This window comes from Chelonoidis abingdonii, chromosome 1 (assembly GCF_003597395.2).
Source record: "Chelonoidis abingdonii isolate Lonesome George chromosome 1, CheloAbing_2.0, whole genome shotgun sequence".
NCBI classification, from domain to species: Eukaryota; Metazoa; Chordata; order Testudines; family Testudinidae; genus Chelonoidis; species Chelonoidis abingdonii.
Genome location: NC_133769.1, coordinates 89244256 through 89259461, shown reverse-complemented (window position 1 = coordinate 89259461; position 15206 = coordinate 89244256). Strand labels below are relative to the sequence as shown.

General features: G+C 38.7%; 1 protein-coding gene across 6 annotated transcripts in view; it reads right to left on the bottom strand.

Annotated features, from left to right (window-relative positions):
* CFAP54 (cilia and flagella associated protein 54) overlaps positions 1–15206 on the bottom strand; it is a 208781-nt gene that overhangs the window by 94730 nt on the left and 98845 nt on the right. For 5 of the 6 annotated variants that reach the window (XM_032788533.2, XM_032788537.2, XM_032788535.2 and 2 more), the window contains exons 30-36: positions 11817–11906; positions 10730–10856; positions 9959–10070; positions 8310–8434; positions 6081–6311; positions 5465–5607; positions 3028–3209 (exon numbers count right to left, since the gene is read on the bottom strand). In XM_032788533.2, coding sequence (XP_032644424.2) covers positions 3028–3209; positions 5465–5607; positions 6081–6311; positions 8310–8434; positions 9959–10070; positions 10730–10856; positions 11817–11906 — 1010 coding nt within the window. The remainder of the gene's footprint in view (positions 1–3027; positions 3210–5464; positions 5608–6080; positions 6312–8309; positions 8435–9958; positions 10071–10729; positions 10857–11816; positions 11907–15206) is intronic. The other variant, XM_032788538.2, reaches the window with a different exon arrangement.

Below are 15206 nucleotides of genomic sequence, written 5' to 3'. Positions count from 1 at the left end.
CCACCGCTAGCATCCTGCTAAGAATCGATTAAGGAGCAGGTCCTCAAGTAATACCCATTTTGAAGGCACTTAGAGGGAGGCCAATAGTGATTAGGAACAGGCAGCTGGAATCACACCAAGGGAAGTCATCAAGCTGACTATTCCTATCTCTGCACGCTTCTATTGTAGGTTAGAATATACTACGTGTAGCTCTGTGGAGGGGAAACGCAGTGGATGTGGATTCCTCTGCCTTTAGCAACGCTTTTTTGATCACGTCTAAGACATAGTATTCATTGCCAGCACGCTATGGGCTTGATGAATGAACTATAAGGTGGATTAGAAAGATGGCAGAGACGCGCCAGTACTCACATGTGGGTAGCGAATCATTAGCTCATGTCTAGTTGGCGCCAGCTGTCAAGGGGATTCGTGCCCGAAGGGTCGGATTCCGGAAGGCCCCAGTTTTAAGTTCAATACTTCATGAGAATGGATCTGAGGGTAGCCATGGGATATGCAACCTCAGCACAAAGTTTGAGATGACCCCTGAGGAGGAGGGTAATACGTTTGGAGTGTCAGGCGATAAGGATACAGATGGGACGGAGCAAATTTAGAGGGATTGAGCGAAACAGAGAGTCTGATGAAGTTCAAAGTGAAAAGTGGCAGAGTGCCTCCCTCAGGACGGAAGGATTCGTACGACGGTACTCTGGACTAGGGATCAGTGGCTAGGCAGCGAGTTCTGCAGAGAAGCTAGGGGTTACGAGTGGATGAGAAGCTGGATATGCGTACGTTGTTCGCCCTGTTGCGAGAAGGCCTAATAGCTTTTATTTTTGGGCTGTACAGTTAGTAGGTCTCTCAGCGTAGCAGCAGACTCGAGAGGACGCGATCATTCCCTCTATCGCAAGTTTCGGTGAGACCATATAACTGAAATTACCGTTGGCCCAACACTAACAAGAAAGGATGTGAAAAATTTAGGAAAAGAGTCAGTGGAGACAACAAAAATGATCAGGGGCTCGCAGCACATCATTCTTGAGGAGAGGTTGAGGGAACTGGGATTATTTAGTCTGCGAAGGGAAGAATGAGGGGGGATTTGATAGCTGCTTTCAACTACCTGAAAGAGAGTTCCAAAAAGGATGGATCTAGACTGTTCTCAGTGGTACCAGATGACAGAACAAGGAGTAATGGTCTCATGTTGCAGTGAGAGAGGTTTAGGTTGGATATTAGGAAAAAACTTTTTCACTAGGAGGGTGGTGAAGCACTGGAATGGGTTACCTAGGGAGGTGGTCGAATCTTTTTCATTAGAGGTTTTTAAGGTCAGGCTTGACAAAGCCCTGGCTGGGATGATTTAGTTGGGGATTGGTCCTGCTTTGAGCAGGGGGTTGGACTAGATGACCTCCTGAGGTCCTTTCCGACCCTAATATTCTGACTCTATAGATGGGGTTTGTCATGTTTACATTTGTCCACCCAGAGGGCTTGTCTACATGGGGACTCTCAGGAATATTAAGACAAACCAATTAAAGCTGTCCAATGTGCATAAGTCAAAACACAAACTTATATATGGATGCTCTCATTCAGAGGTAAAGTGGCTTTATTTTGCTGTAGCTTTTATCCATCTAGAATTACTTTTATGTGCATTGTCTTCACAGCTTTAGTTAATTTCTCTTAACTTCTGTGAGTATCCCTGTGCAGACAAGCCCTGAGACAAGCATCTCATTTTATATAGGCAAACAGAAACTAGAAAGTAATGATTTCATCACTGTCAAAGAATTTGATCCTCCTCCCAGTGATGTTTATTACAAAACTTACACTGACTTCAGCTGTAGTAGAACTGAGTCCAAAGTGGACTAGATTTGAACAAACAGAAATTCTTTATCTGCCAGGACATTAGTTTTGTGTTTCTCTTGCAAGTATTGATATATTCCAAGTAAGAACTTTTTACAGAGCTACAAAAATAGTTTTTTACTGGGGTTTTTTTTTTTTTTTTTTACACTTAAGTTTTGGAGAGTCTACATAGAACCATGAGAGTGTGCTGGGACTCTATTTTGCCATACGCAACAAAATTATTAACTAAATTCCATTTGCAAATATGTTTCAGTCTTTATTTTTTGTGATATCTGATTCAGAAAGAACATGCCTTGAACTTTCTGATCACTGGTTTAAATTGCAGGGCTGACAAAGGAAATAAAATTATAAAATTGAGTAAATTTGATATGGTAATCACTGCGATACAATAAATATAGAAAGCCCACAATGCCACTTTCAGAATATAACCCCATTTTCAGGAGGAAGATTTAATCTATGTATTTTTATCTTTCAGTGTTTACAGATAGATAATACCATACGCATATATTTTTCGGGTGAACATTAAAGGTTTTATTAAGTATTGTTATAGAAGTTTTAGATGTTTGTTACATTATCAAATGTTGCTGTAGAAAAAATAAATCCTCATGATTTTAAGACTTGGCAAATAAAGAAAGAAGAAATTTGAAAAAGTATTATATTTTGAAATGTACCCATACTTACAGTGCTAGGTCTACACATATTCTAAAATGACGAAGACTCTTAAAAAAATTTTTAACTGTTTGCAAAGGCTTTGTACGTTAATAATATTCAGAGCTATATATTACTTCACTCTATGTCATTTTTTTTTAAAGTGAGAATTTAGGTGAGCTGGGAGAAACAGAGGGGGTCCCAAAAGAGCTACAATTAAAATAGTTTTTAAAACATCAAGATTGATCACTTATTCACCATGGCCTTCAACTCTTCTAACAAAGGATATAAGCAAATAAACACTAAAAACAAATAAGTCTTGCAATATTTTAAGGAAGGATTTAGAAAATATGGTAAGGAAAAATTATGAAAAAAGTGAAAGATGAAGTAGTTATGTCAAGTATGAAAAAGTGTATATATATGATATACAGTGTTTGAACATTTTCCTCAGGATGAAAAATCACTAGTTTTCTCCTATTTAAAAGTTTTTTGAGGTAGTGTAGTATTTTAAAAAAACTAAATATAAAGCAGTAGTAAATATCTTAATTCAAAAGTGCACGTTACCACTGCTCTTTTTAAATGCAGAAAGGTTTTTGTGAAATGCTCTAACAGAATGCCATTAGACATAGGCCGTTCATGCTCTCTGGTGGAAAGAGTAATGGATAACTCTGTATCATTTGTCATTTGAGATCGAGGAGTATCTGCTTCACTGAATTTAGTGCTGTGCTCCGAAGATTTATCAGGATCTTAAAATGAAAAGATAATTGGTTAAAACTAAGTTAACATTCTCAAAAAACATAAGAAAAATCACACCACTTGACTAAAGATTTTAAACCTGCACTTAAATATTCAAAAGTCAGGAAATGCCAAAGCTAACATTATAATTTATAATTATTTTATAAACATTTATAAATAAGTTATATTTATAATATTATAATATATTTTTTAGTGAAGTTGAGGTCAAAGTAGTGATGGGAAAATTGGTTGAACCAAAACAGTGTGCCTAACATTTTGTCCATCCTCCAAGCCAAATCAGAACCTCTTTTCTGTTAAGGAGTCTTCCTCCCTGAAGCCATTCAATTTTTAGGGGAAGTGGCCATTCAGCAAGTTCCCCAAAATCCCACTGGTGGCAAAGCCCTCTTTGGAGGGAAAGTGGTGGGAAAAATGAATCACACTCTCTTTTTGTGACAATGTTTGTTGATGGTGAAAATTACTTAGCTCTATAATGAGACAAGGTGAGTGATGGAATATCTTTTATGGGACCAATTTCTGTTTCTGAAAGAGACCAGCTTACACAGAGATCTTTTTAGACCTGCTCTTTTTCAGGTACCTTTCCAAGTCCTTAAGAAGAGCTCTATGAAAGCTCAAAAGCTTACCTCTTTCACCAACAGAAGTTAGTCCAATAAAAGATATTACCTCACCCACCTTGTCATTCTAATATCCTGGGACCTACATGGCTACAACACCACTGCAATTAGCTCTTTAGTGGCAGGTCTCCTTCACAGAGAATTACAAAATCTAGTAGCCTTTGAGTTACAGATAAGTCTTACTGCAAATGCTTCTTTCAGGTTGAAGTGAAGCTTCTCTAGTACATGTGCCCTAGAAAAAATTATGTACTTCCAGAATTCTAGAACACAGAAATAGAAATGGCTCTAGGGTTTCATAAATTCACAATGAGCTCTGAGTTGTAAACAACAAGGAAGACTTGCTTAGTTTCAAGTTAGCTGCTGCAGAGAAACCCAGGGAGGGCTGACATCTAGTTACTACTTCTCCTTAACATGGACAGTATATGTTAGTTGAGGGGACAAGTGAAATGATCATGTGCTTGGCCATCAACCAAAGACCCTGGAAATGGATCTGCAAAGATAAGGAAGCTAGAACTGTTTGGAAGAAGTAGTTTAACTTCTAGGGAGTAAACTGGAAGCTTATCAGAGGACTGTAAAAGAGAGGCTCTTTATCTGAAACATATCTGCCCTCCTAACCTGTATATACTGAAACTTTTAACATGTACCTTCAACTAACCAAACCTTTTGAATCACTTAATTTACAATCATCACTAGTTCAAAGACAGAGCCACTCAAGCAGCATTAAAAAGAAAGCTAGTGGGTGACAGCAATAATATATATTAAGGAATTTAAGAGGAAGTTTGTGCAGGAGTGTGGGACTCAGCCCGCCCATAATAAAGAAAATAAATGTAAGCCACATTTTGGATTTCAGGTCTATGATAAAAGGAAACATTTCTTCACACAATATATAATTAGACTATGGAACTCACTGTCAACAGGATGCCACTAAAGCCAAAAATGTAGCAATTCAAAAGGGACAGGACATGTAAATGTATAGCAAGGATATCCAAAGCTGTAACGGTCAAAGTAGCAAAAAGAATATCAGAAGGCAGATAAGACCTTCTGCTTCAGGGCTTAAGCCAATCTTTAACTATGAGTATTTAAGATGAGACCTTCTTGAGGGGAATATTATCTTACATCTGCCCCTGTGGGGCTTCTTGCATCTTCCCCAAAACATCTGGTGTTGGCCAATATGGCAATCGCTATGTACTTATGTATTCCCCTCTCATCTTTCTGTCAAGGTCACCACTAAAAACTCTCCATAGCAACGATGGCCCCTGAGGAAAGCTATAAAAAAGATAATACTGGCCACAGCTGCTATAAACACCCAATATCAAGAGGAGTCTCCTTTCATAGTATGTGAGGGGAAGGAAAACACAGAGGAGACCTTTGGGATCTAGGAAAGCCAGGAGACTCTTTCCAATCTTCCCCAAATGGAGGTATAAATGACTTGCCCAAGGTCACGAAAAGAACCAGTGATGGAGCTGGGAGTAAAACCAAGGGGTCTCCTGATTCCCAGTCCTAATCTAACCTCACCATCTCCATACAGCGTTTTGCCTGTAAGAGGCGGTTCATAATTCTGACAATGTTAAATAAGGTAATAGAGAAAACTAGGTTAAATAGATTTAGTCTGTTCACACATTCATAACCATTACCAGTTATTTTTCTGCTACTTCCTGATTGTGTTCTTTTAATCAGCAAGTGACTCAGGGTTCCTATGTTGTCATCTGTTCCTCCTCTCACGACTATGATGCCAGAATTATTTAATGAGAATATTTCAGGGTCCAGAACATCATAACTGGAGGGGGGAAAGAAATAAAAAAATAATTCAAAAACTAGATATTGTATTAAAAAAGACTTCAAAACACATTCATAATATTCATTCCACCATCACTGAATTTTGATTATTCTTTGATTACTTTTATAAGGTCGTAAATAATGAATTATGGTCAGAAGTTTTAAATTCTGAAAAAAATAAGACAAAAAGAATGCTCTATAGCACAATTCCAAACATTCAATAGACTCAGGAATAGTGTTTTCCTGGCTTAACAAAACAAAAATACTATAATCATCACCCAAAACAGTACAAGGTCACTGTTGTATGATGTAAGATTTGCTTTACCCTTGTGCATAGGAGTTATAAATTTTTTCATGCAACTTCATGAGGAGAGCTAGTCATATGACCAAATTGACCAATGGGATTTTAATTAAAAATGTAAGCATTAGCATTAATAATAAATTCAATGTTTTAAGTATTACAGTACATCATACCTGTTCAAATGTTGTAAACTGCAAACTCCAATATTATATTGCTCTTCCAGCCTCTTTTTAAACAAACTGAAGTGACTAATTGCCAGATAAACGTTCATCTGAGACCTCCAGGGCATCTCCTCAAGACACACTTGATGGAACCTTTTTCGTTGTAAGTAATTACTAACAATTGGATTCAGCAGTACCACCAGAGTGTGAAAAGCTACTTTTTCTATCTCATCTCGCTGTTTCCTAACAAAAACATGTTAATGATTTTGTACATTAGCAGAACAGATGTTGTGCTTTCCAAAGCTATGATGGAGGAAGAATGATAAAGAGTACACAACAGAATAATCCCATTATACATCAACAGACTTCTACTAGCTCATAAGCACATTATACATTTCTATAAAAAGGACATCTACTGCTGTGATTTTACTGAACCAGGACAGGGTGTATTTTTCTTTTTGAAATATATTTAATTTTAGAGAGATTCTACAACATGCAGGTCAAATCCTGATACTCTCTCTTTTATTACTGATTTCCAAGGGAGTGTTCTCTGAATAATGACTGAAGAATTAGGCTCTGTGTTGTACTCTGTCATTTAAATAGGACATTGCAGCAAGTACTATATGAAATGTGACACTAGAAGGTACTCTATAGCTTTTGTATCTGATAAAACAATATTTAGCCTTCTATTGCCACTTATTGAATCCACCACACCAAAAAAAATGTCAATTGGATCATAAGTTTCTACAGCAGTTTCAAAATACAAGGTTGAAACTCACTGCAGGCATTCTCATCAATGGGCTAGGGAAGTAATAAAAAGGAAACATTTTTTATTTAGTATTCATGCACTGATATTTGTAGAAACTTTTTAAAAACTACAGAATATGTATGTTGGAATGAAATTTTTCTCAACCTATATTTCCTTGCTGATTTTGCATCTGAAATCCACAACTGATTCAATATATTGCATCTGCACAGGCAACCACCATTACCCAAAGGTGAAGGTCTTCAGAGCCCAACACTTCTTGGGCTTGAAACACTAGAAGAACCAAGAATCTAATCTTCTGAAATTGGTCCCAGAGCAGGAAATCATCTTCTAAATTTCCACGTGAATGATCTACTAGGATTGATTAAAAAAGAGCTCTTCCTCCAACTGATCATGTTTGTTTATTTATTTAGGTATTTTTATATAAAAATCTCATTATAGAAGAACATAGAAAGTTGTTTCCCTTTCCAAGTGAGCTTTTTACAGTAGGCTGTTCAAATAGTAATGTATTTGAATGTCCCATTTCTTAGTTTGAAGATGATATTACCACTAGTTTGATAAATATTCTGGGAGCTGATTGATATGACCTGGAAGCATCTACCATCCAAAGCAAAACAGAGGAACCTTGATATCAGTATCTTACTGGGACACGGAGTAAGGACATCCAGGATGCCATGAAGTCTATGTGGTCCTCTAGTGATACCTCCTGGTCAGAGGTACTAAGGTTTACATTCATCTTACTGATTCATGAATTTGTATGTTTTAGAGCCAGAAAGGGCCATTAGATCATCTAGTCTGAGCTCCTGTATATCACTGGCCATTACATTTCACACTGTTAGCTCTATATGGTGCCTAATAATATATGTGACTAAAACATTCCTCCGAGAAAGGCATCCATTTTTTATTTGAAGACATCAAGAGATGCAGAATCCACCACTTCCCTTAGTAGATTGCTCCAGTGGTTAATCACCCTCACTGTTAAAAATTTATACTTTATTTCTAATTTGAATTCGCCTCCAGCCTTTGGTTCTTGTTATTCCTTTGTCCTCTAGATTAATGAGCCCTTTAATGCCCAGTATTTTCCCTATATGAAGGGGCTTTTCAATTGTGGTAAGCCAACTCAAGTGATCTAACTCAATTGATAAATAGAACCCTCTGGCCTGTCAAGACAGGGCCTTAGAGAGCTTTTACTAGATGGTCTCTGAAAACTATGACACGGTTGAAAGGATCCTGAATTAGATTACTTATGAGATAGTTTTTGTGACCATGGTTTGAAGCACGTTATACCATGCCAAAGTTTTGCACAGAAGAGGGTGATCTGCGATCCTGCTGTTATGATCAATTCCTCCTGGAGGTCACTTCCTTTAGCATAAATTTAGAAATGAAACAGACATCGTTATAAAGTAAATTTCCAATAAAGTTAATTCTACTTTTATAGTGAGTATAAATAGTGAATTCTAACCCTGTAAATTTACCTTTGTGCTTCTGGAGATTTCCCCAGACTTGGGTGTCTTAGGAAATATTGTCTAAGACTCTCTCTTCCTCTAAAGGGGGACATTACTTCTTTTCTTGGTTTCTTCAAAGTTGATGTCTCTACGGACTTAAAAAATATTTGCTATGTCACAAACTAATTAAATATTTCATATCTAGCTCTTTAGGCACATTAATTGCATCTACATCACTATTTGCATTCAAAATATGTTGTAGTTCACTTCTGTATAAATGTAAATAGAAAAATAAGAGGAAAATATGGAATTTCAGAATTATTTGTCAAAATATAGCATTGAAGGAATTATTATTATGCATTCCAGAAGGTTATCCCAGAAATTTCTTTTTGCAAAAAGAGAGAATACTTCAGATGTTTCAAAATGGGGTACTGGTCAGGTTCCAGAATAATTCTGTTTCACTTATCAATATTTTTCTACTCTGAATCATCACAGTTCTTTTCCTGTCATTTTAAAAGAAATTCTGATACTGCAAAATCTCTGGACTTATTTCCAGATATTATAAATTGTAGTGAATGAAAACAGAACTACACTGAGAACTATTATTAGCTGGATTCAATGAAACTGTACTGGGATAAGAAATTTCTAAAGAATCAATCACATAAATCACTAATAAAGATGCCAGGAGATACTAATTATGCAACAGAAGCAGGAATTTTAGGAGTTGTATGAAAGCTATCAAATGAGAAATTTTGTTATCCTTTACAAATTCCAAGAAGATAATGGTATTACAAACTTTTGTTTTAATTTTTTATACATATTAGTACTTGGACACTTCTTTAAAATCTCCCTACAGAAATATTTCACAAATTGCTTGAAAAAATGCAGGATAAAGGCTTTAATTTTGCTTTAATATATTTCTTTTTTTTTAAAAAATAATTCCCTGGCAGTCTTACACATCTCATGGATTGATCATTACCTCTTGATTTTTGTGCAGGAGTACATCTCTTTCAGCAGTGCCAGTAACCTATTTCAGTTATCTCCCCTCAGAATCTAATAGAACCCAAGCATGTCCAGAAGGCTCTGAGGGAGAACACTGTTCCACCAATAGACTATTCTATCAATAGTTTGATAGAACTGTATAATTCTCTTCTGTTCTCAACTATCAATAAAGTGGCCCTTAGTAATCTTTTTCTCCAGCTCCATCATTACATGTCACCATGGGTTACAGATGACTTGCAACAACTAAAGCTAAGAAAGTGGACATTAAAGTGATGTTACTGATCCACAAAGCCCTAAATGTCTTGAGACCTGTCTATTTGAGACATCACCTCTCTTCAAGTGCGATGGTAACACAGTTGTAATCAGTGGAGGCACTCATGCTAAAGTCCCCTCAGTTTCAAAGGGAGCTGCTGAGAAAGTATTCTCTGTGAATTTTGTAATACATTACCCTTCCTTGTCTGAAATAGCTTCTCTCTGTTGGCCTTTAGGGAATACTGCAATGCCCATCTCTTTTCCTGGACTTTTAGACCGGGGCATATTGAGGTTTGGAATTTCCATCCCAAAGACTAGGAATTATGCCTGTTTCCATTCCTGATGTTTAATTTTGATTGTATTATTGTGCTTACATTGTTGCTATATGGTAATGATATACAGCTTTAAATAAAAATACAGCTCACTTTTTGTAACTCCACTACTGCTGTTGTGTGCCGTTTTGCATCTTCAGATACACTGAGCTCACTTACTTCCTTCGCCAAAGTTCCCTTAATACCAAGAAAGTGGTTATTCCTCCTAACAAACAAGCAACAACATTAAATGTTAGTAATATAATAATTAAGGACCTGTCTGTGGGAAGAGCTAGGGTACCTGGAATTCCTATGGACTTCAGTGAGAATTATGGGTGTTCAGAATCTCACAGGAGCCTTGTCCTAGTTTCTTAAATGCTATTATTCTTTATAAGTCTTTGCAGACTCTACAGTATATATAAAGGTTTATAGATAGCTTAATTATGTCAAATGTTATTTTTGTTCTTCCAGTTTCATTAACTAAAAAGGCTTAGGACACTCTCTCCAGCCTAATTATCAGCAGGGCTGGTCGCTCGCTAATACTAGTGATCCAGGGAAAACTCTATCCTCCTGATGTCACTGCAACACACCCAATGGCCATATTGCTGAGTAGAGCCTGTAAAAGAGAGGCTTGGGCAGCTATTCATGACAGACATGGTCTTTCCACAGACTTAGCAAGGGAGAAATATCCCCTCCCAATAGTGTGTAGTCTCTGAGACTATATAGCTTTCAAGGTCCATGGAACTTTAGCAGGCCAGTAGCCATGGAAGCAGTGTTACCTTGGATGGAGCCCTTATACTTTACAGCATTTGTTGTATCTGGAATTCTGAAGACAAGAACCAAAATTATTTTTTGGGTTCTCTTACTACTGTAATTTCAAGTTACCTTCTTAAGAAATCTTTCACACTGCCGGTCCATTCCACTATTCGTTGAAATTTCTCTTCATTCAGTGCTTTGTGCAAAACTTGAACAAAGAACTCAAGGAAACGAGGTTTCTTCCTGAATTTCATTACTACATTAAAAATAAAATAATATGGCGTTATGCGCTTTCTTGTATTAATATTCTAATTGTTTTCTGAATTCAGCTTTATATTACTACTTTTTATTAGATGATTTATCAAGGCATATTAATATTATGTTCCACATAGACAATGGCAAGCAATATGCTAATATTAAAATCAGATAGCTCAATGGTATACAGGATATAATCCATAATACATTTTACTATCATTTAGGTTCCAATCCTGCAATGAAAACCATGTTAGTAAAGGTAAAACACAGTTCTTGCTGCGGGATGTAAGTCTTATTTTGCCAATTCTAGATTTGTTTTAATTATTTCTCGTTTACACTCTGTGCTATCTGGCCACGCCCCTCTCATCTTTGTCACCAAGAAATTAAAAATACCTTTTGTCCTAGTTTAGTCAGTGTTAAGATTATGGTGAATTATGTTCATTTTACAGTTTTATCTCCATTGATATTTTGGATTTTATTGCTTTAAGCATAAGAGGAGGCATAGCCCTGATTTCATATACCTCATACTTTGCTTTGAAAACATGAGCAAACTTGAACTTCAAATTTTAAACTCCTCTTCATTAAAAAGGAGTTTTCCATTGCAGAAATGGCATTGCTTTTTTATAGAAAAATTAACAAAATATTTCACTTTTTTTCAAAATAAGCCCATTTTCAAGTAAATCAGCAATGTAAAAAAAAAAATATCACATTTTCAGTAAAGTCATAATTTGTTACAAATATTTCATGCACATATAAATGCATCTCCATAAGAAACATTAACAACTATATTGCTTTCAAATGATAAAAGGATAAAAATGGAAAAAATGTTTTCAAGTTGTAAAGTGCTTATTACAGACAATGAAGAATAAAAATAGCTTCTTAATTATATCTATTACTTTACCAGTATTGGATTTTAAAGAAAAGAAACATTGATAACAAAAGTAAAATCCAGTTTTCCTACCCTCCCTGTAGGCATTCTTTGTTGTCCAACATGAAATTATAGGGTAGAGAAAAAAAGGATCTTCTTGTCCTGTAATCTCTGGTCCAGTACCTAGATTAATGATCAAGTTAAATAAAATCCATAGGACAACTAATAATACAAGAATGGTATGATTTTTCTTGAACAGCAGTTGAAAACCAGAAAACACCCTCCTTTATGCCTGTATGCCAGGGGTGGGCAAACTTCTTGGCCCAAAGGCCACATTGGGGTTGCGCAACTGTATGGAGGGCCAGGTAGGGAAGGCTGTTCCTCCCCAAACAGCCTGGCCCCCGTTCCCTATCAGCCCCTCCCACTTCCTGCCCCCTGACTGCCCCCCTCAGAATCCCCAACCCATCCACTCCCCCGCTCCTTGTCCCCTGACCCCCAGGACCCCTGCTCCCTATCCAACCCCCCTGCTCCCTGTCCCCTGACTGCCTCGACCCCATCCACACCTCTGCTCCTTGATAGCTCCCCTGGGACTCCCACCGCCTATCCAACCGCCCTCTGTTCCTTGTCCTCTGACCACCCCCTCCCAGGACCCCGTGCCCCTAACTGCCACCCAGGATCTCATCCCCTTATCCAACCCCCCCTCTCCCACTCCCTGTCCCCTGACTGCCCTCCCAACCTATATCCACATCCTCACTCCTTGACAGGCCCCCCAGGACTCCCACTCCCAACCCTCCCTGTTCCCCATTCCCTGACCACTCCCACCCCGAACTTCTACCCCATCCAACTGCCCCCTCCTCCCTGACTGCCCCCCTTCTAACCTTTTCAGGAAAAGCAAGGGAAGTTATCTACAAACAGATGAAACAGACTAAATATTTTGAAGGCAATGTCTTTCAATGATCAACACCGGTCACATTTCTTGAATATGAAAGTTACTCCATGGTAGTTTATAAAGGCAAACAACTGTAACTCTTTTATACATCACTATGACAGGGTGAACTCACCCCGCACTGGACGGGGAAGGGTTAACGCCTCACTGTGGATGGAGATCACGTCCCTACTGGGTAAACTCCAAGTGTAGCACCAGTATAAGAAGAAGCAGTGCAGCTCAGTCTGGGCTGACTGCTGGAAAGGAAGATGCTCCTTGCTGGCCTCTGCCCAGGAACAACTGGAGCCCCAGACTGTAGAAGCCAGAGGTGCCGAGACCCAAGCAGATGTCCAGCTATCTGTGGACACCCCAGGGAGATCTGAGCTACAAGGAGCTGCATCGGCCGAGGAACCCAGAGACCCTGAAAATGCACAGACCACCACCACCACGAATATCATGGTAGGAACTAGCAATTGTCTCAGTGATGGTCAGCGTGTTGCAGATGGATCCCTGCTGACGCAGCGGTGGACACACTTGCCACTGACAGATGGTGGATGGTGGCCCACACACCCCAATTGGCCAGGAGGCCACACAGCCCCACCCGGAGGCAAACCCAGGATATCTTTATTGACTTTAGTTGCTAGGTCTCCCTGTCCTGAGAACCCAGGGTTTCTCTATTAATTCTGTCCGCAAGGCCTCACTGCCCTGTGAGCCCAGAGTAGTTCTACTGACACTGGCCAATAGGCCTCGCTACCCTGTAAACCAGGGAAATTCTGTGGACTCCAGCTCTTAGGCCTCACTGCCCTGCAAAGAAGGGCTACTTCACTGAATCAGCATGAGGCCTATTGCCCTGTGGATAAGGGTGATTATATAGACTTTGGCCACGAGGCCTTACAGCCCTGTGGATCAGGGCAACTCTATTGACTTTGACTCCTTGGACACATCAGAGACAGAGGGTAACTCAAAGGATGGGATGAACTCACCCTGCACTGGATGGGGTCCCCACACTTCACCACAACAACATTTTAGACAAAAGCAACCCCAGTTGAGCAACACCAGATCTCAGGCAAGACCTGATCAGGGTTGAGAATATGGGCTGAGGAGTTTGTGGATTGAAGAAACAAGGGCTAAGAGTTTGTGTTTGTAGTCTGTCTGCGTGTGTATGTTAGAGCAGAAAGTCCACAGAAAGCTGGAGAAGCAGCTGTGAGAAGAACCCTGAAGGGAAGCAGAAAGACAAAGCTTCTTGGAGATGCATTGTGAGGGATTTTTGATAAAAGAAACTCCCTACTGTTGTTTTCACTGTGTTCAGAAAAGCAGGATTATACATCAAAACATATACCTGGCTTGTATCATCAATTTTTCCTCCTAATGGAACAGGTGCTAACATCTCAAGCCAAACGAACAACTGTCATAAATAGATAGCTAAGGGTTAATGTTTCTTTCACCTGTAAAGGGTAAACAAAGAGAACCAAACACCTGACCAGAGGACCAATCAAGAAACAAGATTTTTCAAAGCTGAGGGAGGGAATGTTTGGGTCTGTGTCTTTTGTCTGGCTTTCAGCTATGAGAGGGATCTTTCTATCTGTAACTTCTAATCTTCAGTTTCAAAGTTGTAATACAAAGTAGAAAAAACAAAGGCTGTATTGTTTTGTTTGTATTTACACGTGTGTAGTTTGCTGGAATGTTTTTTGATTGGTATCTTTTTGATAGGCTTGTTCTTATTTTCATATTTGTTTTTAAGCATAGTCTGTATTGTCACTTTAATAGAGATTATTTTTTTTGTCTTTTTTTTCTTTTTTATACTAAATTTCTTTCTTGTTTCCCTTGTTTTATCCCAGGGAATTGGGATAACTCACTAGGACTGGTGGAGGGGAGACGGGAGGGGGGAGAGGTAGAATCTCTCTCTATTTTCCTTGAATCTGTTTGCCTCTGGGGAAGGGGATTAGATTCAAAGAGTTTGGATCAGTAATCTCTCAGGGTAGCCTGGAGAGGGAAGCCTGGGAGGGGTAAAAGGAGGGGGGAATGGTTTAATTCTCCTTGTTTTAAGAATCCAAGGGATTTGGGTTCTTGGGGTCCCCAGGGAAGGTTTTGGGGGGACCAGAGTGTACCAGGCACTGGAATTCCTGCTTGGTGGCAGGCTATCAGATCTAAGCTGGTAATTAAGCTTAGAGGAGTTTATGCTAGCTTCTCAGTTTATGAACGCTAAGGTTCAAATCTGAGTAGGAAAGCTATGACAGCAACAATACCTATTTTAGGTACTTATGTAGCTACCATTGTAATACCTCTGAGCACCTCACAATCTTCAATGTACTTTTTTCACAATACTTTTGTGAAGCAGAGCAGTGCTATTATTCCCACTTTATAAATGATGAACTGAGGCACAAAGACAATAAGTGACTTGACCAAGGTCACACAGGAAGTCTGTAGCAGAGCAAAGAACTGAACATGGGTCTCCCAGCTCCCAGGTCAGTGCGCCACCACTGGACCATCCTTCCTCTCCTATATACATTATCTATGTTAATGATTATGCTATGCAATTTGCTGTTATAATAGCATGA